A 25,385-nucleotide genomic window follows, 5' to 3' on the forward strand; every position below is an offset into this window, starting at 1 on the left:
GTACGGTGAAATAGCTCTGTCTCTGTGCAACTCGTGTGAGGACATGGCGTGTTGCTCGTCTGTACAGTGTACAGTGTACTGTACAGTGAAATAGCTCTATCTCGGTGCAACTCGTGTGAGGACGTGGCGTGTGTGTACCGTACGGTGAAATAGCTCTGTCTCTGTGCAACTCGTGTGAGGACATGGCGTGTTGCTCGTCTGTACAGTGTACAGTGTACTGTACAGTGAAATAGCTCTATCTCGGTGCAACTCGTGTGAGGACGTGGCGTGTGTGTACCGTACGGTGAAATAGCTCTGTCTCTGTGCAACTCGTGTGAGGACATGGCGTGTTGCTCGTCTGTACAGTGTACAGTGTACTGTACAGTGAAATAGCTCTATCTCGGTGCAACTCGTGTGAGGACGTGGCGTGTGTGTACCGTACGGTGAAATAGCTCTGTCTCTGTGCAACTCGTGTGAGGACATGGCGTGTTGCTCGTCTGTACAGTGTACAGTGTACTGTACAGTGAAATAGCTCTATCTCGGTGCAACTCGTGTGAGGACGTGGCGTGTGTGTACCGTACGGTGAAATAGCTCTGTCTCTGTGCAACTCGTGTGAGGACATGGCGTGTTGCTCGTCTGTACAGTGTACAGTGTACTGTACAGTGAAATAGCTCTATCTCGGTGCAACTCGTGTGAGGACATGGCGTGCAACACGCCACGTCCTTACACGAGTTGCAAAGTGCATTGATGTAGACGGTGGAATTTTCGAAACTGTATTATACTAGGTAAATTGTACCAGCTTTGTCACTTGAACAATAAATACCGGTATTAGAAACAGTACGTAATATCTCTTTCTTATCAACAATTTTGGAACTTTACAGTGAAATACTAGCTCTATCTCGGAAACCATTCGGAATAGGACACATGTACATATACACACTTTTTTGCTTATAATGACCGATACTGTGACCTCTCAGAATATTGACCTTTCCTCCTGGGACACCCTGTATAGTGTGAGTTACTGATGGCATTGTAAAATAGCACCCAAATAAAGAAACATCAGTGAAGCTGTACTGGGCTGCAGGTCTCATATCCCAGAAATGATTTTCAAAGTCTCTATATAGGCCTACTTATCGTGGCTCAGGGATCTGACTGTTGCATCACCACTTTTTGGTGAACACGATTTACTACATTTTTCTGATTCTCCTGCCGTGTCGCACTACCTCCATATGTTTTTTCCTTACTTGCAAGTCTGATATATTAGAATGTGTTTTGCCTCTGTGGTCTAGTGGTCAGAGTTCCTGGCTACAGATCCAGAGATCCTGAGTTCGATTCCCGGCGCTACAAGATTTTTTTCTGAGAAGTAGTGGGTTTGGAACGGGATCCACTCAACCTCGTGATGATAATTGAGGAGCTATTTTAAGGAAATAGCGGCTCCGGTCTAGAAAACCGAAATTAACAGCCGTGGGGATCCGTTGCGCTGACCACGCGACACCATCTATCCGCAAAAGTTGGCACTAAACTTCGCGACAAGCGACGATCGCTCGATCGGTATAGATCGCTTGCGGTCTAAAATCACGGAGTTCTCTTTCTTTTTGTTCAAAGTCGCATTTAAAATGCTTAACGTAAAGTCCAATTTCCCGATAATTGGCACTGACAAACATGGCGCATTCCAGTGCTCAGGAGACCAGATTTGTGGGCTTGTAACTGATGAATACAAAGACTATGATAAAGCAGCTAACGTCAAGATGACAGGACACGATTCGAATTCCACCGTATTCAGGATCGTCGAATCAATAAGCACTGCGTTATATCACGGTCCTCCACTCGAATCAAGCGGACACAACAAAATGGATCGTTAAGAAACACACCTCGACTTCGCGTGGCTCAGAGAGTCTGCGATGCGTTGCATGTTGCAAGGGCGTAACAAGACGTATATATATTTCGATTCAAAAAACTGTTACACGCATACAAAGATAACATTGACACTATGCGGATGTGGTCAATATTGCCGACGTTTCGGCGGCATACACTTCCTTCATGTTCACGGAGTAGTTGGTTGAGGCACAATGCTATAAGTCGGAAGGTTATGGGTTTGATTCCCGATGATGTCACTGGATTTTTCAATTGACCTAATCCTTCCAGCCGCACTATGGCCCTGGAGTCGACTCAGCCTCTAACAGAAATGAGTACCAGGAAGGCTGACAACCTTGCCGTCATCTGTGAGCCGATTGTCTAGAAAATGTGGAAGCCTCGACGTCTCACAACCCTATGGTCCTTGACAGCCTGTTACACGGATAGTTTTACCTTATATATATATATATATATACACACACACACACACACACAAAAGGCACAAGGGAGGAGGAATGGAGGCTGAAGTCTACACAGGAAATGTGACTAAAACCCACCCCTTATAAAGACCACGCAGTGAACCAAAACCTAATACACAATTATATATGAACATTCACTCGCCCAACTCATTTCAACTTAAATGGAAGCAGCATGAATGTCCGAAACGTCGGCAACATCACCGATAGATCCTAAAAAATCTTAAACTAAGCTCCATGGCGAACTATACCGACCGAGCGACCGCCGCTTGTCGGCGAAGTTAGTGCCAACTTTTGTGGATAGAGGGTGTCACGTGGTCAGCGCAACGGATCCCCACGGCGTTAATCTCGGTTTTCTAGACCGGGAATACATCACTCACAGGTCAGTAAAAACAATCTTAAAACGGTTTACGCAAATTTTCTGATTTCCCCAAGGCGAAAAAAAGAAAATAAAATGTTTTAGCTGTGCCTATGCTTTGAGGCCCAGCCAGTTTGTCTTTCCGTCCAGAGCCCACTGAACTACGCCGATATTCCTGCTCCCTATGTGCGAGAAGACATACTGTAACTCGTAGAAGCGAGAGCTTTGCCGTCTGACGCTTCTGATGAGGAACGCTGAGTGACGAGGCAACCGTACGGAAATGTCTCTACATTCCGTTCATGAAGTTTCATCCGATTACGGAGAGACTGGAAACTTTCCCGGTGTAGACCAACCACAAAACGAACGTCTGTAATGTCACAGCACAATCGCCTATTAGTACGGCGGTGGTTATAATGAGTACTGTCTTCTGGCATACCTAACGCCGTGTAGTCAACTTTCAACAGACTACACAGCGTTACACCGCTGTCCAAAAAGTATCCGACTTTATTTTTTGCCTCTGTAAGTAATGGCCAAAGGCGTGGGGAAACTGAGCGTAGTGGTAGAAAGGACTTTCATGCGCATGCGTGATTTTTTGCTGACTCGCAACACTGCCGGATGCGTCTATGGCTGCCAGATAGCGAAGTGGTGTAACACGTGTTCGTCGCATTGTCGTTTCGCTCAAGATGACAGAACGCTTGGAGCAGCGATACTGAATTTAGTTTTGCCAGAAACTTGGGGATACCCAAGCGGAAACAATCCGCAAAATTCAGCAGGCTTTTGGCGATGATGCAATGGCGGACACTCAAATTAAAGAGTGGTTCAACCGCTTTAAAGATGGCCGTATATCGGCGGACAGTGACCAGCGTATATCCCAGACAGCAGTACTCTTCCTACAATAGTTGCTTGTTCCGGAAACAATATGAAACCCATAAATATTCTCTGCGTGCAAAATGTCGAGATTTTTAATGCTAAAGCTGGCTGTTCACACAGAAGTTCGCTTTAAACAGGTAATGCATAATGCAGACGCTGTATTCGTCTAAAATCGCCAGTCCTCATATTTCACTTCCGAGAAGTCACTAAGAGGATTTCAAAGAAATTGTACAGCTTGTACGATCCTATTAGTCGACTGAAACCATCGTTAATTAAAACACAAATAAAATAAATGATGACAATGTATGCATAATTCACCCTGGGATGTGACTGCTGTAGTCTAGTAGATACTTCCCAACGTTTCAAAAGAACCTGCTGACTTCGTAATCAGTGTACCCTGAAGAAGGGGACAGCAAATTTCTCCGAAGTTTGTTAACTATCAGCTAGACTAGAGTGCGTCACCGAACGTCAATAATTCTCATAATCACGTCCGTGAAAAACGTTAAATATTACCGACAGGAAACATTCTATAAACTAAAATATATTTAATTCATTATTAAAAAACGAAGTACAATTTATTGTGAAAGTCAGCTGAGTGGGCGAACAAATCTGAGAAGGAGAAGACCAAAACTGACAGAAAGAATCAAGAGACCGATAGAAACAGAAAGATCTGCGCCTGCGCACAGCGTAACAACTTCTGCTGTTGCGTATGTGAACATTAGGGCACGTGACGAAGCATGTGACGTAGTTCGCCGGCAATGTTTTGTGCGTCAACTCTTATCACGGTTTGCATTTATTCCATTCTTTGTTTTACACTGACATCGACTTCATAACAGGAATGATGGATGAAGACCAAGAAAAATAAAGGACACGAATAAAGAAACGTCACACGACGCGATTTCAACAAAGTAAAGAACAGAGACAAAGCGTACTTCTAATGAGGAGAACTTCTTTACTAGACAGGAAAACTTCTTACAGAGGCTATCACCTACAGACGATCGCTGTACGGAAATGGTACATCAGAAGTGACAAATTACATAAATCAAGCGACACAAACGAATTTATTCACAGCATCACACACTGCATACACAAGATAAAAACAAACTCCATGGTTTTAGTTCGCAAGCGAACTATACTCACCGAGCAACCGCCGCTTGTCGGCAAAGTTAGTGCCAACTTTAGCAGATAGAGGATGTCGCATGGTTAGCGCAACGGATCCCCACGGCTGTTAATTTCGGTTTTCTAGACCGGAGCCGCTATTTACTTGAAACTGCGCGTCAATTATCCTCACGTGGCTGAGGGGACCCCGTTCCAGACCTACTACTTCTCAGAAAATCTTGTAGCGCCGGGAATGGAAGCCGGGACCTCTGGATCTGTAGCCAGCAACTCTGACCACTAGACCACAGAGGCGGTCTACACTACATACACATCGAGGAGAGGATGAAAATTTCTAACGAGCTTCCGTAATAGAATACGAAAGAACACACATACATACATATATAATGTGAGGGGGAAGAGTGTACATGTAAAAGATTCAGGCTTCTGTAAGAGAAAGGGAACAACTGAAACCTGAAACATCGTCACCGAAGGAACAAGAAGTCAAATACGAGTAATAATAATATAATAATGTCAGTGTTGGGTATGTCACGCGACAAAAAACTTAATGTATCCTTCGGATTCAACGATTATTTATTGAACTCATTAATCCACACTTAGAGTCAGAAATACAATTATTATACCTTGCAGTATCACAATTACTGCTTCCGCTATATCTGGGTGAATACTAGACTGCCTTCGACGTGACTCTCTTGAGACTCTAACTTATACTGAATACTCAATCCCTCCTGAATCAAAGCCAAAGTCACATTACGACTGACGGTCGGTCAGTCAGTTAGTAAGTCTTGGTGTCGAGCCCCATTTGGGGCTCATGACCAGATATTAATTATTACCGTTTGACAGTTACGGTCTTGTTTCTGTGAGGCGCATTCTCTGACGAGAGGACGGGTCCGTCTTTTGTATATGCTGCTGGTCCTTGCCAGCGCAGTCTTTCTCGGGTCCGAGTCCCTTGGGACTCGCGACCATATTTTACTGTCTCAGAATTGAGATTTCCCTTTTCGTCGCCTCCTACGACTCGCAGGGTCACGGTGGAGGTATTCGACCCCGCCTCCACACGGGGTACTCTCCTCCCCCTTTCTGAATAGTGTTCGCTGCTCCTTATATAGGCTCGGCACGGACAACATAGAGAACACATTGCTGCTTGGCAACAGATATCAGGTATTGTTGTCTGGTGTGTCTACCTACGCATTGCCTAGCAATAGACGACCTGCTGTTGCGTAACGTCGCATTCTAGCGAGGAGGGGTATTTACCGAGCGTTGTTACGCAGTGAACACTCATTGCTATGGATATTCCTACGCAACGGTCTCAACAATTTCCATTGTTTCGTTGCTCAGCGATGGACGACATATAACACGCCACAATAATAATAATAATAATAATAATAATAATTATAATAATAGGGCAGGGCGGTTCAATACAGTAACTAGGCTAAAGCTTGGACGACACAGAAATCGAGGTTCGACTGCCGGCAATGATTCTCTATGAGATTCTGGTACCACAGAGCGCCGGTTACAGGCAGCATCCATTTTGCAGGTATGTCCACCTGGTAACAATGCCTGTCGTAATTTTCATGAAAAAATGTTTCTTTAGATCTCCTTGAAGCCTCTGTTTTTAGTGCTCCATGTTATTGAGGGATTGTGAGCATGAGGTCCTTAGTATTAAAAGGTAAGGGTAAATTTGTCCCTGTGCTTAACAAATTAAGCTCTAAGCTATGACGGCGTATGGGGGAGTGGATGTGTAGATTCACGTATTCTTGACCTCGGCACTAGTTGGAGGTGAGTGGTGAGTTTCACGCCCCGGCCGCTTTACCTTCGGAAAGGAGTTTGGGTGGGCCCCAGAACCGGTCTGGACGACATGAAGACTAAATTGTTGCCTCTGTCGAAACTCGAACTCCGATCCGTGGGTTGTCCAGCCTTTAGCCAGTCGCTATACCGACTGCGCTATACCTTAGTATTACGAACAAAAATATTCTTACATAAAGGTAAGATATATTATTTTATTAATTAAGAGAAAAGAGAACGTAGGAAGACCTAGAACTAGATGGAAGTCTGAATTTGCTATGTGGATGGAATGGACCTAAAACCCCCACCCCTGATGTATTGATTGATCAGTAACTGTCTCTTCCAAAACAGTTCCTCCACTTAATGTGATCTTCTGTTTTTGGAAAGAGACTATCCAGGAAAAGTGATAATGTGGTAGTTTTTCCATTTGCTTTCCACATCGCAGTACAACAGCCGTTCAAACCACTCTGGTCACGCCTGTTGCTATACGAACTTGAACCATCTCGAGCATCATTTGTTCTGTGCTTCAAGTCGCTGCTGATGACGCTGCTTCCGGCATCAGTTTTTGGTTTTTGGTGTCTCTCTTCGTCTGATGCCTACCCTTTGACCTGTCCAGCAAGGGAGGCTCTGCCAGTAGCTACGCTACCGCTGGTATAGCTCTCAGGGTCCTTGGCATACTCAAACCCCCTCACCACGATAAGGTGGAGACACCAACGAGGGGGCCTGATGTATAAGATAAATTAATTCCGAGAATGTTGGGTCTCGGCTACAGACGTTTTACTCATTTTGGGAGAACGGGTGTTACTTTTGGTGATTCGATGGTATTTTAATCGTACGTGTAGCCACACTAACGAGATGGCGCTGTGTGCTGCAACGAGAATCCCACACAAACGTCGGTAATTTCATTATGCAGACAGGACTAGGAGAACACAACCCACAAGCTCATTTAATCAATTCAATACAAGTGTGTGGGCAAAATGCTACATACACTCGTACACCACGAATCATGGGAACACTTGAAGCAAAACGAGAGTTGCTATCGATTGTGTACACTCGAAATGCGACTCCATGTTTTGTTTCTGTAATTTAAATTTATGTAAGGTTTATTAAACAGTCCGTAACATTATATAGTCTGAATTACACGGCAGATTGTTGAGGGAAAAGCATAATTTCTGTAACGTCTGTAGAGATGTGGGCGCTAAGTAAGAGCGCGGGCAAAAGGGGAAGGAACATCCATACCCTCCTTTGCTTTCCGAAAAAAAAAAGTTCTGGGAAGATCCAATCGCCTACTTTCCTTTGATACGACACGGATCGTATAGAAAACGACGCGTCCAACAATTCTATCATTGCGTGTGTATTAGTTGTCGCGGTAAAGTTCTTACCGAGCCGTTGCCTAGCAGATATAAGACAGACTATTGGGAGGGATTTATAAACCAAGTCGCTGAGATGGGCTCAGCTACCATCACATACATAGGTAAAAGGTAAAGTTGTCCCCGTGCTTAACTAAGTAGTATGCCATGAAGGCGTATGGGGTATTGGATGTAAAGATCCACATTTTCTTGACCTCGGAATTAGTTGGAGGTGAGTGGTCAGCTTCACGTCCCTGCCGCTTTACTCCAATGGAAAAAGCCTCCGGTACCCATGGGATAGGATACAAAGTTTAATAAAGATTGGTTCAGTACTGTGGTTGGTTGAAGCACTACGCTGCCAGACGGAATATCGCGGGTTCGATTCCCGATGAGGTCAGTGTGCTTTTCAATTGACCTAATCCTTCCAGCCGCGCTATGTTCCTGAGATTGGCTCAGCCTCTAACAGAAATGAGTATAAAGAATCTTCCTGGGGGCTAAAGGGCGGCCGGCGCGTAAGGCTGACATCCTCACCGCCATATGTGAGGCGATTGTCTAGATAATGTGGGACCCTTAACGTCTCACAACCCTATGGGCCTACACGGCCTGTTACAGGGATAGCTTTACTTTACTTTGCCTTTACTACAAAACGTGGATCTCCATCCTAGAAATGTTATTATCCCTTACTATTTTTGATCCACTGGATTTTCTAAGGGTTGTGTCTTTCCCCCATATGATTTCATGACGTCATGGTTTGTCACCGTGTGTACATCACGGGATACCTCCTTCTCCTAGGCGACACAAAGCCAAACCTCCACAACAAGAAATCATTCTTTCAATTCTCATACAAACAAAAGGCTTACAGGTGCAGCACTTCCCTCCTTTGATATTTTTCGATGTTTCCTGGGGGGGTTGTTCATACACAACACAACACTAAAGAGCAAGGGATCTACAGTACTTCTTTTGTTATCAGATTGTCTCTAGAAGTTTCGTTTTTGACGATATTCGCCATTTCTGTTTCTCTCTTCTTTCTCTGAAGCCTAAAGCTTTTCGGCTCTTATGTATAAAATATATACGTGCCGGAATAGCTCAGTCGGTATAGCGTCTGGCTGTGGCTTGTACAACCGAGGGGTTGGAGTTTGTGTCCCAGTACGGTCAAGAATTTTCTCTTCTCCACGTCGTCAAGGCCGGCTCTGGGGTCCACCCAACCTCTTATCCAATGGGTACCGGGGGCTTTCCCCGGGAATAAAGCGGTCGGGGCGTGAAGCTGACCACTCACCTCCAACTAGTGCCGACGTCAAGAAAATGTGGATCTACGCATCCACTCCCCCATACGCCTTCATGGTGTAGAGCTTAAGTAGTTACTCCCAAAACAACTTTACCTTTTTATGTACAAAATATTAGAACGTACAATTTCTCGTAGGAGAAAAAAAAAAGCATTTGAATATATTTTTCTTTACTCAAACTATTCTTCACTTAATGTTACGGGCAAAAACGCCTGTTCCGACTTCAACTAATCATTCCGTCTCATGAAAAGTTCCTCGCTCTTTGCATACGTTTTGTTTGTACCGTAGAATCCGTTTCAGTATTTCTTCTTCAGCAATGATTCTGCCGAAATTCAAATTCAAATTATTCATTTTTTTCAAATCTTTCATTCTTGACTATCAACTAGTTTGTTAAACTGCTTGGTAGTGCCTCTATATAACATGTAAATTAATTAGTTCTCCTTGTATATCAATTTTATTATTTTTGTAAAAGGCAAAAGTAAAGTTGTCTCTATACTTAATTAATTAAACACAACGCCATGAAGACGTACGGGGGAGCGGAGGTAGAGCTTCACCAATCCTGAACTCGGCACTACATGGAGGTGAATGTTCAGCATCACGCCTCTGCCGCTTTACCCCCTTGGAAAGAGTCCCTGGTACCCAGCGGCTAGGAAGATGAGAGGGCCCTAGAACCAGTATGGATGCTATAGAGAAGAGTAACTCTTGACCCCACCGACCAGACCATAGCCCGTCGTTATAGCGACTGAAACATTGCAGTATTCCACACATATATATGTATTTTGTTCTGTCTTCACTGGAACATTTCTGTGCCTGCAGGGTGGAGAGTTGCCAAGATAGCTGCGATGCTTTGGCACATTGTCGGTATTTTGACCACACCGGTATATGGTACAGGAGGTGATGTCGAACTCAGCATGGTCGCCAGCAAGATTTGAAAGTTAAGAGGTGACCTCCACCGGTGTCTAAATAAGAGATGCGTCAATGACTTTTATGCGACTCAAAAGGTTACGTGTAATTAAGAGTCAAATGTTAAATCCCTATAAAAAGTAAAGTAAAGCTCTCCCTGTAACAGGACGTGGAGGCCCATAGGGTTGTTAGACGTCGAGGCTCCCACATTTTCTAGACAATCGGATCATAGATGGCGGTAAGGTTGTCAGCCCTACGCGTCGGCCGCCCTGTACCGCCAAGAATATTCTTGGTACTCATTTCTGTTAGAGGCTGATTCGACCCCAGGGCCATAGTGCGGCTGGAAGGATGAGGTAAAATTAAAAAAAATACAATGACCTCATCTGGACTCGATCCCTGGACCTTCCGGCTTGTAGCATAGTGCCTCAACCAACTACGCTACCGCGTGCCCCCTATATCCAGTAGAATTTGGAAATGAAATCAAAGTGGTGATTTTACAATTTTATGGCAATGGATGTAATACTATCAGTGTAAAGGCCATTCAGTCGTACAATCACGCGGTTCTATTAATGGTCACGTGGTTTAAAAAAATTGATAACCTAAAAAATTTTAAAAAAGTAAAGTAAAAGTAAAGCTATCCCTGTACCAGGCCGTGAAGGCCCATAGGGTTGTGAGACGTTAAGGGGCCCACATTACCTTGACAATCGGCTCAAAGATTGCGGTAAGGTTGTCAGCCTTACGCGCCGGCTGCGCTTCACTCCCCAGGAAAATTATTTATTTAATTCCTGGTAATCATTCCTGTTAGAGGCTAAGTAAACCTCAGGGCCTAGTGCGGCCGGAAGGATTAGGTCAATTGAAAAAAACCAATGACCTCATCAGGACTTGAACCCGCGACCTTCCGGCTTGTAGCATAGTACCTTAACCACTACGCTACCGCGTACCCCCCAAAATTTTAAAGCACCCGAAAAATTTCGAAGAGTCCCATGTCCCAACTCAGCTAACCCAATCTGACCAATTTCTGCATGAATGTGCACGTGAATTAAGACAAAAAAATAAAAAAAATACAGAAACTTCGAAAATCTCAAATCTAGACAAAATATCGGAAATTAAAAAAAAATGTAAATCCTCGAAAATCTTAGCGCATGTTCAGGCGCAGTAAAAAACTAAAAGTTATTAAATTTAAGAAATCTGAAAATGTAAACGTTAAAAATCTGTCGACTACAAACGTTTCAGAATTTTCTGAAAATATATGAAACATTTTATAAACACCACAAACGTCCCAATAAAATAAAATAAGACAAGATTAAAATCCCATAATATATCAACAGCTTCAAAATTATAGAACATTCAGAATTTTCTAAAAACTTAGAAAATATAAAATAAAATATTTTCTAAAATAAAAACATCCGAACATTTCTAAAATTTAGATATGTCATAAATTGTCAGAGTAACGAATATTTCAAAATTCCAGATAATGTAACCAACTTGAATTTTAAACAATTTAAAAATTGTAAATTTTCGAAGACGTCAAACATTTCAAATTATTTTAAATGTCTGACATATGAACTTCTCTGAAAATCTAAAACACTGGAAAATTTCGAAAATTTTGCATCAATTTTTTCAAAATATGAATATTCGAAATGCAAAAAATTTCTGCCCGAATGGTCAGGATAATACGAAGGTGGCTGCGCAGTGGTCTAATTGGCAAACCTAACCTAACTTCACGCAGCCTAATCTCACTAAACTCTGCCTGAAAGAGCAAGTGGATACACAGTGCCCTGCTGCACCGAACCAACCTAACACAGCCTAATACACGCTCATCAGTAATGCGCATGGGGATGCATGATGACACTGAAGCTGTCAAACTAAAAATAAATTAATTAATTAAAATATTTCAAAATTTCAGTTTAAATATCTTCGGACGTATACTTTTAACTTCGAAAATATGATAATTTGAAAATTACAGAAATAACTTGACTTGAAAAAATTCGACGAATTCCAAACGGGATAAATTACGAAATCAAGACCAACAACAAGGAAACAAAATTAAATGCTGGAAAATTACAAACATATAAAAAAAGTGCATTACCAAATTTCTAAACTTTGAAAACCGAAAACGTTTACTATTTTCAAAAATCAAATATTTCCCAAAATATAAAAGATTGAAAAATTTCACAAATTTTTAAAAAATAAGAAAAATTTCCAAAATCCTTTCAGAATATCAGAAATATAAAATGATAAAAAATGTAGCGAAATGAAAATTTTTCTATCCTTAAAAATTTGTAATCCTTTTCGAAAATTTTAGAGCTCTTGAAAATACAAAAATAATAGGTATACGTTTGCGACACTTCAGGATTAATTTTAGCCAGTCAGTATAACAAAGCAATAGATACACACGCCTTCTGTTTTGTGGCAATCAAGAAAGATATACTCCAGCAAGCTTCATTAATAGGAATGCTACCAATATATTGTGAAACACTTTAATAAATAATCCAACATATAAAAGGAAACAAATGCATACAAAATGTGTTAACATTATCTCATATTTATACAAATTGATCAGAATACCCGCAATTATCAAACATAACTTGTAGTCGAAATCATGATTACATTCATAATGTTATATTTTAGCGTCCTGTTGCACTGATTTAAGTCCATGATTTATTTTATCCGTCTTCCAGTGCACACATTCATCTATTCCCTCTTCTCACTCACTACATGTTTCGGCACAAATGTGCCATCTTCAGGTGCTGATCCAATCCACGACAAACTAGTTCATTGCATGTAGTGAGTGAGAAGAGGGAATAGTTGAATGTGTGCACTGCAAGACGGATAAAATAAATTATGATTACATTCGTTAGATTTCAGGTTTTCACGGCGGTGACCATGAAGAAAGCAGTCTTCTGGGATGTGGCTCCACGTAGATATCTTGTTAACCGACGTTTCGGAGGAACGTATCGCCTCCATCTTCAGAGTAGAAGAAAAAATCCGCAAGCGAAGAACCAGCGTGAGTAGGTGCTAATAGACTAATAACACGGAGGCGATACGTTCCTCCGAAACGTCGGTTAATACAATATCTACACGGCGCCACATCCCAGAAGACTGTTTTCTTCATAATTACATTCGTCCTATAATTTATTATATTAAGTTTTAATGTTTTATTCTATTTAATTACTAGGTTGGTCATTTCTGAAGATCATGTAAGGGCCGAAACATGTGTGAAACAGTTATGTACCGATTAAATTATATGTTTACTAAAAATGTTGTCTGAACAAAGTAGGCTCCAGCTACACTCAAACGTACAGTGTTCTGAAGAGCCAATCGAACCTAATCTAAACTGACCTCAAAAGAAAGCCAATGAAACGAAAAACTATCAAATCTGAATAAAAATTTAAATATTTTCAAAGCTTAAATTTAAACCAAATTTAGGTGAGATAGTGATATAATAACTCAGTGCTGCACTCAACACGATTATTTCGAAACTGAACACACCAAATTCAGCGAATATAAATGCGAGTCTTGGCACTTCGAACTGACGTTTCAGGAACATCCGTGGGAATTCTCCAGCTGATACACTTAATAAATTAATATCATACGCAATAGTTTAATTTAAAACTTTTACCATGAGGAGGAATCTTTCCCAGATGACCGCAGGCTGAATTCTGCCGTTCCTTTCGATATTGGAATCACTGTTTCATATTCACGTGCTGTGTTTTCCTCCTCTGTTGTTCTGCAGCTTGATTTCACCTGTCCATTCCGGCCTGCTCTCGCTACGGCATCTGGTTTGTCACTGAACTGATTTACGCGATGTGTCCCGCACCGTATGCATCTGGTACGTTCCGTTGGATTTATTAGGGTGCACCGTTCACAGTGCCACTGCAGAACAGAAGCAATAGAGCCCATTCTCTTAGAATCATGGCTATTTTACCATGAAATATCATTCGGTATGCTAACAATTCCAGCCAGCTGATCCACCATATTGATGCATTTTGTCACCGAATTCGTCATGTAAACAAATCTGGGATTGGTCGGTGTTCACCAATCATAACGAGTTTTCTGATCCGTCTTCCCATAGCATGCATTGTGAAATCTTCGAAGTACACTACGTGTATGCAATTCCTTTCACTCTGCCACCTATCCGAGAAACTATGTAACTAATATCTTCATCCTAGTACCGTAGAAACCAAGTAACTATAGTCATCTTTCGGCAATGTACGAAAGTACATTCTTTGTGTCGGAAAAGGTGATGAGGAATGCTTACTTCTTAAGTTACGATATTCAATCATTTAGCTATAAACCAGCAATGGCAACGTAGATGTTGGGTGCGAAGGAACTGTGTGGTGCGGAGTGAGTGATGGGATGAGTGACACATTTTCTGTTAATTACTGTGCTATTTATATAAATTTCTTTGGATATGTCAAATACTAGCCTTGAGATTATTCACGAAGGCTGGTTGACGAAATCACCACCATCCAAGCCAATCTGGAGAGCGGTAAGAGCAGTTCCATTCGTATTTCGTATTTACAAAGATAACGAAGGACACAAGGTTCGTGGAGAGAGAGAGGTGAACCCTTAAGAGGAGATACATCATTATTCTTAAAGGGATTTGTAAATGTTTGCGGTACATACATTGTATCCATTTTAGAGAAGTACATTTACCATTTTCACTGCATGCTGCACGAAAGATAGACTCAGAACTGTCATGTACTGTCAGCATAAGTATTTGAAAAAGTTCCTTATTTGCATACTGGAATTCGTGTGACTGATATGCAGCAGAATCTGTAAGCAGCAAACAGAGGTTAAAGAATTCAGTCACTTATGTCACAAAACTGTGCTGCAGTTTATGGCTGAAGTATGTTTACTGAGATCCAGCGATGTGTTAACAACTAGGTACTTTTTTGTCATACCACTTTCCAAGGTTATATGGTTAGAGGACATAAATGTCTTGCATTTTGGATTACCATTCAGAGGGACTGGAGTTTGTTAGTAACATCAGTCAGTGTGACATGCTGTAAAATTTGGTCTCATGTGCCTTTTTGGAAGTTTTTTTTTTTTTATTCATTATACAGTTTCGATGGATGCAAACACTATTTTAAGTAAGGTTATTAAAGGGAATTTACATTTTCTGCTTGTCTGTCTAACACGATGCAATTTAAAATTTTTTTAAGTGAAAACTGTTTACAATTGTGTGAGGAAGATAATTTTTACTAAGAGATTATTTTGTTTATTTTTCAAAGTTAACTTGAATTACGGTTTTTTCCTCCCCAGTATTCGGTTCCATTGGCTAAGTTAATCAAAATGAAAGTATTCTTTTCATTTGTTAACAAATAATTGTATATATTGTATTTTAATAATGTTCTCTTTTAATTTGAACAGTCTGCTTAATATACCAAGAACTTATGTCTATGTTTTATTACAAAACTTTGCAAGATGAGTTTACAAACACGCTTTTTATTAAACAGTAGACATAACTATTATTTTGGATATTGACAAGTGTGTATTGTAAACTTAATCTGTTTCTGTCGTCAGGTATAAAGGGAGGAAATGTTTCTGTATTGAGGGATGAGATAATTCTCTGTATAAGGATTATACAATTTTTGTAAATTTGTTAAATTCAGTCTGGTTTCTCAAATAAAAAACAGTAAAAGAAATAACAAAAATAATTCGTAATTAAATCTGTCAGTTAGGCCTGTTAGAGAGAGCTGATTCTCCATATAGGGAGTGAGACCAACTCTTTCTGTGGACCTGAGTAGGAACCTACTGTCTGACACCTGACGAGGAAATCAATTCAGTTTCCAAAACGATGTTTGAAAAAACTTTCTGGCAGACAATGACAAAGATATGAGTCATGTTTATTGTAACACACAGTGATAAGAAACATGTAGACCTATGCATTCCGTTGTCTGAGCATCTGATCTTCAAACAGAGCATATAATTTCACTGTTAACTGAATTTTCAAACATGATGTCTTAAATGTTCTTACAGATTACGAAATAAATTTGAGATTATGCATGTTAATTTTTCTTATGCCCACTTCTGCCTTTTGCATTGTAATCACTGACTATATATATAAATTAAATTAAAACAGTACTGTAACTTCCAATTTCATTAATGCCTACCCACAACTTTACCATACACACAAGGATTTTGCAAGCACCTCATTGCTAAATCATTAGTCTTCTTTTGTGAGTTATTTTACAACGAAGTCAGTGTCTAGGGGTCACTCTGTAGCATAGTTGGTCGAAGCATTATGCTTCAAGCTCGAAAGTCGCGGGTTCTATTCCCGATGAGGTCATTGAACTTCTCAAATGACCTAATCTTTCCAGCCACACTATGACCGTGGAGTCGACTCAGCCTCTAACAGAAATGAGTACCAGGAATATTCTTGGGGGTAAATGGCGGCCTGCGCGTAAGGCTGACAACCTTGCCTCCATCTATGAGCCGATTGTATAGAAAATGTGGGAACCTCAATGTATCACAACCCTGTGGGCTTTCACGGCCTGTTACAGGGATATCGCAGAATTTGCCTGGATTTACTGAGGAAAATCGTGAAAAAGAATACTCGGCGTCTTCTCTTAGATTTGAACAGGGAGTCCCCAAAAATTAGGGTCGTTCCTACTTGAGCTGGATTGGTCAGTGCTGCGACTATAATAGCCCTAAGCAGACCTCAAGTTACTGCCATCCAGCTCAAATTTCTGGTACAATTTGTTGTGTCTCAGCTTCAGGGGAAAAATTCAGAACTTGAAAATACAGTATGGTAAAGCAGTTACGATTTAAGTACTGATGTGGAGATTGGGAGAAATATCGGCTCTGAATGAACCAGTGGATGACAGAAAGTTAGTCACCGTTGGCCCTTAAAGGGCCTATTTTAAGGGGAGAGTCTATTTGAGGAGAGGAAAATCAGTAACAAGTGTTCTTGTACAGTAGGAAGAAAGAGGAGGTGGTAGCCGTAACAATCTGTGTGCGCTTGAAAATGGCCCTGTTAAGGGCCCCAAATTATTTCACATGCTGTTCGTCCAGGGTCGTGGTTTCCCCTGAGCCTATATCTGTACCACTCATTCCAACTTTTACTCTTGCCACGAATAGGAGGAAGTACGTTCCTACGAAACATCCGTAAGATCTATCAGACTACGCGGCGTCAACTTCCAGAATACTGTATTCTTCATAGTCACCGCCTTGAGATCATGAAATCCAAAAAAAGAAATTAATGTAAGGCCCAGAAGAACGGCTGTTAAGCCACATAAAAACGTCCGAGGAATAGAATATTATTGTAATACATCGCTAGATGGCAGTGATGCAGTGGTTTGTGTAAATAAAATAAGGGCATGGGTCTCTCCCGTCGTTTGTGACGCACGTTTTCATCTCTTTTGTTTTTGTGGTATGCATTCGAACTTATTTTTACAGTCGTTACGAAATCGTGGCAGTAAGATTTTCCAAGATGACATGTAAATGGGAATTGGCGGATGTTCGAGGGAAGTACTGGCGAGACCTGTTGCGACTGGAATTTACTACTTAGACCTACTTTCTTGTCGCTAACTTCTGCTCTGTTACTGCGCTGAATCGTAGATCTGCCACGATAAAAAAAAAGTAGTACATAACAGGGCGTTACATAAAATATATGATTCACGCTGGTCATTAACGTGGTTCAGATCATGTCATGGGTTATTTAACGACGCTTATTCACTTGACGTTATACAGCTTGGTTGTAAGGTGACAGAAAAATGATGAAATTGGAATAAGTCATGGCGTAATCGAGGTATTGTCGTAGCATTTGCCAGGAGGTTTTGAGGAAAACCACAAAAGGCCTAGGTTGTTATTTATAGACCATTCTGTTCGGTATATTTCAAAATTAACGAAATCAGTTACTTTTGCCCCTGTTTTCATATAAAGTCAAGTGAACTTAACGGAAATATTGTTCCAGTACTTAACCTTTTGGAGTCTTAATAGAAATTAATAGTGTTCGGAATTTCAGCGCATCTAACCATGTTGTGTGACATGAAAAGTACAGAAAACTGCTGTCATTAGAGCGTCTGGATTTCCTTTCCGCTGAAAATATATAAAGAACAGTTCTTGGAATAGCATTTTCCTTCTTTCAAATACTTCACTCCGTACTGTGAAACTAACAGTGTTAAATAATGAAGTGGGTTCTTAGTTTAATTAATCATTACGCTATCAAGACGTATTGACGTTTCATATTTTTACCTCATGACGGACGCAATTATACCCAGAAGAAGGGGGCACCAGATTCCTCCGAAACGTTGATAATGATCCACCACAGTACATAGCGTCACATCCTGTAAGATTTGTATCTTAAAATATCCTGACAGAAGAGTGAATAAATATTAACCCATTACAAGGTAATGGTAACTATGTGTACCGCTTGATTTAACATTAAGTAACGTATTTCTTCTATTTTTCTTCGTGGTATTCAGTTGGTTATGAAAACAAACGGTGATTGCTTCTATAAATGTTAGTCAACTGATTTTTGTAATGGAAATGCAGTGTGTTTTCTTGGCGGTAAGAACCTACACTTTCAGCTCTGAATAAAAAAGAAATGCTCCACTTTTGGTGCGATCACAAAGAAAAGTTAAAACGTGCACCGTTAGTTTCGCCATGTTTGTTTGTCCGTCCGTCCGGTCGCTCGCCCGAATGTAGCAACTGGGGAACCACTGAACAGATTTTCATGAAATTTGATATTGGGAATCTTAACGATTTTCGATGACAAATTCCATTCTGAGTTAAAAAAATACAGTAACGTGAACTTCGGGTCCTGCTTTTCCACATATTTATTTGTCCGAGTTAAAAAAAAATTCATTAATTATATTTCACACAACGTAGCAATGATATGCGCATACAGTATAAAGTAAAAAGACTCGCCTCGGTCAGGATTCGAACCTCATATTACCTAATTGGAAAACCACGGCGTTGTCCACTATGCCAGATGACTAATCGCGACTGTTTGTGAACTGAATAGTTTTTCGTTCATGACCTACTTCGTTGCTCTTTGACTGAAAATGGCAACTTTAGACAACTAAAATATGCAAAAGACCACAGTATAGATGGCCAGTAATACATTATTATTATTATTATTATATTTGTTGTCTGCAGGGATGTTGACGTATTCGGAGCCAGGAATGTTCTACCCAAACAAATTTTAAATATAGTATAACTGTTAGTATTTTTATTATTTGCATGTCCAGTAAAACAAAATGAATTACGTATATTATTATTATCCTCTGAAAATCTATACTATTCATTTCTTCATTAAATATTTATGTTTCATTCCTCAATTCGTAATAACACTTAGTTTAATGATAATGAAATTATTATTACTGTTATAATTATCAGTTATTTGTTTGTTTACTTTCACTTTTATTCATTATTATTTCTTCTAAGTACTTACCTGTAATTTGTATTTGGCCTTGCGGCTGTTGACTCGGCACATTAATAATAACGAATTGAATTGAATTATTATTATTATTATTATTATCATCATTATCATCATCATCATCATCATCATCCCTGTCCTATAACGCTGTATCTGTTAACGGAAATGATAATACCTGTATAATCTCTCATTTGACAACGGTGGGGACTCTTTTGTTTGCCTGCTTTTTGGGCGCGTTCCCAACCCTCCCTTTCAACTTCGCTGTGTTCCTAGATCTGTGTGTACGCACGAAACAACAGAAGAACGCCAGATATCATTTTTATTACATCTGATATTGGGGGAAGTTTAATGAATTGTATCCTTGCATTCCAATTTTGGTTAAAATCGAACAGAAATAACATACACGTTACGTGAACATGCTGCATTGTTTCTGCTCGCGTCTCGAACGTATTTTTTTTTATTGCTAGTGGGGTGGGACTAAGTCCCTTGTAGAGCGGACACTTCTGGCCTTTTGTACCAGCCCCAGATGATAGGTGAGGGTGATTGTGGAGCAGTTGGTGGAATGAAGATTGACAGGGGAAACTGAAGTACTTGGAGAAAACCTGCCCCAGCGCCACTTTATCCACCACAAATCCCACTTGACCAGACCCGGCAATCTCGAACGTAAGTCGTTAAATATTTATCGGAGCGAGAAACAAATTCGAACAACAGTTGTAGAAAGAAGTATGAACACATAATGGAGCACATATGCACATTTTTTTCGCGATAATTACACAACAATGGACTTCCGAACATATGGAAATATTGCCGAAAATTCTTAGTCACTCGTGGAACTGAGCCCTTCTTGAGAAGCCACCAATTCTACAGCTACTCAAGAATTTCCCAGCATTTTGTGGAACCCGAAAGTTCATTGCGGTGTTCACAAGAGCCCTCCACTGGTCCCTATCCTGAGCCAGATCAATCAAATCCATACGATCCCATCCTGTCTCTCTAAGATCCGTTTTAATGTTGCCAACCCACCTACATCTTGGTCTTCCCAGCGGTCTCTTTCTTTCTGTCTTTTCGACCAGTATCCTACATGCATTCCTCTTCTCCCCCATTCGTGCTACATGCCCTGCCCACCTCATCCTCCTCGACATGATAATTCTAACTATACTTGGAGAAGAGTACAAGTTATGAAGCTCCTCATTATACAGTTTTCTCCAACCTCCTGTCACTTCATCTCTCTTTGGTCCAAATATTCTCAACACCCTGTACTCAAATACCCTCAGTCTGTGTTCCTCCCTTAATGTCAGAGACCAAGTTTCACACCCATACAGAACCATAGGCAAAATTATAGTTTTCTGTATTCTAATTTTTACGTTTTTAGATAGCGGGCGAGAAGACAAAAGGTTTTGGCCTGAATATATATGAATGTATATGGCGTATGGCCACTTACATTCTGCTAAACGTATACTCAGCAGTCCGCCTTATCACAGCCACAAGCGTTTATGTCACGAGCATGACACGTGTTCACTATTAGTTAACATAATCTTAAGTGTCGACTATAAAGGAGAGTCACATCAGTAAAAACCACAGTATATGATAAGTAATTGTTAAACTAGTTTTGTAGAACCTGGACTACCTTAGTGACTAGGGTACAGGTTGCAGGGCCGGGACATCGGAGTTCGAGTTCTTGCAGGAGCGGAGATGTTTCGCTTAGTGGGGGGTGGAGTCCAGCTGGGTCCACTCGGCATGGCGACCACTGATTGGCCTATTGTAGCATATCCCGGGTGATTATGATGGAGAATTTGGTGGAATGAAGATTGGCAGGGGAAACCTAAGTACTCGGAGAAAACCCGCCCCAGCGCCCATTTGTCCGCCACAAATCCCACGTTACCAGACCCGGGATTGAACACGGGCCGCCGCGGTGGGAAGCCAGCGACTAACCGCTTGAGCTATGGCGTGGCCGAAGTTTACCCAGCCTCCTTTCCTCTGAGGTGAAGCGGTGGGCGCCTCTCACCTCCAGACAATGCCGAGGTTAAGAATACATGGAGCTCTACCTCTATTCCCGCCTTGAATGTACTTACTTGCAGAGCTGAGCCCTTCTTCAGGAGAAGCCAAATCTGCAGCTATTCTAGAACTTCCCAGCATTTTATGGAACCTGAAAGTTCATTGCCGTGTTCACAAGAGCCCTCCACTGGTCCCTTTCCTGAGCCAAATCAATCCAATCCGTTCCATCCTATCTGAGATCCACGCCCACGCCTACGCCTTGGTCTTCCCAGTGGTCTATTTCCTTCTGGATTTCCTACCAATATCCTATATGCATTCCTATATGCATTCTCAGTCACCGCACGAAACATGAAAAAAAAAATCGTAACCGAAGTCATTGTTACTGATACGCCCTTCCCAGGGTCTCCATTCTGGCCATGTCTCCGAGATGTAGTGTGACAATTTCAATATTTCTCACCTCTTTCGACACTCATACAAACGAATTCTTAAGCACGTGGTTAAAATTCTCCCTTAGTGTTGGTCTGTAGGAATAAATATTATTCAGATCTCGTTTAAAAATAGTCAGGAATAAAAAACAGAGAGAGAGATAAAGCAGGGAAACTGAATTCCTACTTCTGACATAGCCACGAGACGTGCTACAAGAATGGGTGTCCTCATATTCACGCGCGACAGAACTGGAAAGGGCAGGGCATTGCCAGAAATATGTCTCTACCTCCTGCAATGACTTCCCTGGCAAGCGGCGAAACATTGCCCTCGTGTTTCATCCGCTCGGGATACTACACAATGCCGTCAGCATCCCCAGATCATACGGCATCGAATGTTGGAATGACAGATTAAAGATGAATAGGGATGAACCTGGGAGTAAGCGCTCTTAGAGTAATCGAGATGCTTTACCGACATTTGCCTAGAGGTACTGAGGATAACCACAAATAACTGCGGTCAGGATAGCCTGTTCCGGCCTCGATTCATCTACGACCCTCCCCAGTTCATTATTCACCAATTTTCGTATCATTTCGATGCTGTATAGTTTGTTACTGGCAGCATTGTTATAAAAGAAAACGTCAAGCTATCCCTGTAACAGGCTGTGAAGGCCCATAAGGTTCTGAGACGTCGAGGCTCCCACATTTTCTAGACAATCGGTTCAGAGATGGCGGTAAGGTTGTCAGCCTTACACGACGGCTTCCCTTTACCCCCAGGAAGATTCCTGGTACTCATTTCTGTTAGAGGCTGAGTCGGCACCAGGACCATAGTGCGGCTGGAAGGATAAGATATATTGAAAAATTCCAATGTGCTCGTCGAGAATCGAGCCCGCGCCCTACCGGCTTGTAGCTTGTAGCCCTTCAAGCAACTATACAAAAACTTAGTGAAGGAGAACAATTCTGATGTGCAGAAATAGGCACATGCTGTAACAAACTTTGTTTAAAACATATTTCCTATTACGCCATACATTCAGGAGAGTTACCTTAAGAAAGAGTCTTGTATGTACAACGATATATCCGGTCAGGGCAATTTTGTTTCACATCGTGTGTTGAGAATTTACTGACTTTCTAACGCTCTGCGTCGCTGTGTGATAACGACGCATCCTCTTAAGATGTTTTTGACATAAGCCTGTACCAGATAATTCAGCTAGTTTATCTGAATTCTCTTCTGACAGTTTTATCCGTTAAGTATGACGTGACTTGTATGTTTTGACGATTATGCGCACAGAGGCGTCTGTCTGCGCTGAGCATGTGTTATAACATCTTGAAAAAAGCACAAAGTATGGTTATCAAGAACTGAAGCAAAATGACTCATTGGGAAAGGGTACCGATTTCCTTATGTAATATGGTACATCCACTTCACTTATCTCCCTATCAAAGGCAGAAAACTGTTTGCTTCAAGAAGGGGGGGGGCAAGGTTGAATCATAGGGTCTGACAGGATTGGGGAATAAGTTAAGATGACAACCAGCCCCCTTCCGGATTTAAGAACAAGAAAGAATAAAAATTGAAAGACTGCATTATACGATACCTTACTACAAAACATTAAAGGTATTTCAAGAAATTGTTATTCATCCATGATATGTATACAGTGGCCGTCTTGTAGTGCACTCAGTTTCACCTGTTACTTCACGACATGTTTCGGCAACATAGTGTCATCATGAGGTGCCCTAATTACGCTAATCTGTTGCATTGCTTGTCATTATGTGTCTTTATAAAATTATTTAAAAAGTGCGTATTCGTCAACTATAATAAATTTACACACACTAAAACTTGTTAAGATTATTATTCTTATGTGTCTTAATTGAAACTTGCATGTGGTTCTTCCGCTATGGGGGTCGTTTTTCTTATATTCTATGTAAACCGTGTCTTGTGATGTGTGTTCCCTTTCTAGCTGCGAGTGTTGTTATTCTATCGTGAATCCATTAGAGCGACCAGTAAACATATTTGTATATGACGTAAACGTGAATTTGTAAGCGAATTTTAGGGCTTCCCCCCTCCAACAAAATGAAAAAGAAAATCCTGGTGGCATCGTTGGACTGAATACAGTCATGTTATATTTTCTTGGTTTTGCCTTTATAAAGGCACCAGGAATATAAAGCATCACCCATTCACCTCGATCTTTAATGCGATTTTAAAATGTTCACAATCTCCCCCTAATTTAAAATAACAAGGGGCATAGCTCAACTAATGAAAACATACGTACGAATGGGGCACAAACATGGACGCGAAAGGAGAATAACGCGGAACGGGGAGTTTTTATTCTGAAACAGACATATTTTAGCGTGAACAACGATAATGCAATAGCGTAGAAATATATTGACTTCTAGATCTACTGCAGTGCTACCGTTTCAAAACGTGAACAAATGCATGAAGATGGCCAAGTAAAACCTAAAAAGGCCGTAGTAAAGACGAAGGCCAATGAGTGATACATCAAAGAAAGTTAAAGGAGGATCGCAGAGTGGGGGCATTTGACTACAGAATGCTGAGGAAAATATTTGGACCTCAGAGGAGAGAAGGAACGGGAATTTTTGCTAGTGAGGTGGGACTAAGTCCCTTCTTCTGCGGCCACTTCTGGCCTATTGTAGCAGCCCCAGGTAATAGGTTAGGGTGATTGTGGAGCAGTTGGTGGAATGAAGATTGGCAGGGGAAACCGAAGTACTTGGAGAAAACCTGTCCTAGCGCCACTTTGTCCACCACAAATCCCACTTAACCAGACCCGGGATCGAACCCGGGCCGCCGCGGTGGGAAGCCAGCGACTAACCGCTTGAGCTACGGCGCGGCCAATTTGTAACTTTATAATTTGTACTCTTCGCCGTACATTATTAAGGTGATCAATTCACGTGGGACAAAACGTGGAGGGGCATGCGGCCCCATACCGTCCCATCCTATCTCTCTACGATCCACGCCTACGCCTTGGTCCTCCCAGTGGCCTCTTTCCTTCTGGCTTTCGTACCAATATCCTATATGCATTCCTCGTCTCCCCATTCGTGCCCTGTCCATCTCATCCTTCTTGACTTAATCATTCTACATATACTTGGAGAAGAGTACAAGTTATGAAGCTCCTCATTATGCAGTTTCCGCCAACCTCCTGTCACTTTATCTAATCTTTTTTCCTCTTGGCACTACAGCCCCAGTGGGCCTAGGCCTACCTCCATGAACTTCTCCGTTCACTTCGGTTTTTCTAGATCTTACACATTCGGTAGGACTCCTTGGGCGGGTGATCAGCTCGTCGCAAGGCCTCTACCTGTGCACAGACACAGAAAAACGCACACACACAAACTAAACATCCATGCCCTGAGTGGGATTCGAACCCACGATCCCGGTTTCCAAGCGAGCGAAGACAGTACATTCCTTAAACTGCTCGGCTACCGTGACCAGCTTATCTAATCTTTACCGATATTAAAACTGCGTAGAAAGTAAAAAAGTAAAGCTATCCCTTTACCAGGCCGTTAAGGCCCATAGGGTTGTGAGACGTTGAGGGTCCCACACTATCTAGACAATCGGCTCAAAGATGGCGGTAAGGTTGTCAGCCTTACGCGCCGGCCGCGCTTTACT

At 41.4% G+C, this 25,385-nt stretch overlaps 2 protein-coding genes across 2 annotated transcripts in view; one reads left to right on the forward strand and one right to left on the reverse strand.

The window, feature by feature from the left end:
• Window positions 1-13,942, reverse strand: part of LOC111870837 (calpain-D) — a 43,816-nt gene extending 29,874 nt beyond the window's left edge. The window contains exon 1 of the mRNA XM_023863418.2: window positions 13,593-13,942. Within this exon, the coding sequence (XP_023719186.1) occupies window positions 13,593-13,873 (281 nt within the window). The 5' untranslated portion in view covers window positions 13,874-13,942. The remainder of the gene's footprint in view (window positions 1-13,592) is intronic.
• A 289-nt stretch (window positions 13,943-14,231) lies between these two features.
• LOC111870840 (GRB2-associated-binding protein 1) overlaps window positions 14,232-25,385 on the forward strand; it is a 28,639-nt gene continuing 17,485 nt past the window's right edge. Inside the window, exon 1 of the mRNA XM_023863421.2 lies at window positions 14,232-14,462. Within this exon, the coding sequence (XP_023719189.1) occupies window positions 14,385-14,462 (78 nt within the window). The 5' untranslated portion in view covers window positions 14,232-14,384. The remainder of the gene's footprint in view (window positions 14,463-25,385) is intronic.

The sequence above is a fragment of the Cryptotermes secundus genome, unplaced genomic scaffold (assembly GCF_002891405.2).
Source record: "Cryptotermes secundus unplaced genomic scaffold, Csec_1.0 scaffold632, whole genome shotgun sequence".
NCBI classification, from domain to species: Eukaryota; Metazoa; Arthropoda; class Insecta; order Blattodea; family Kalotermitidae; genus Cryptotermes; species Cryptotermes secundus.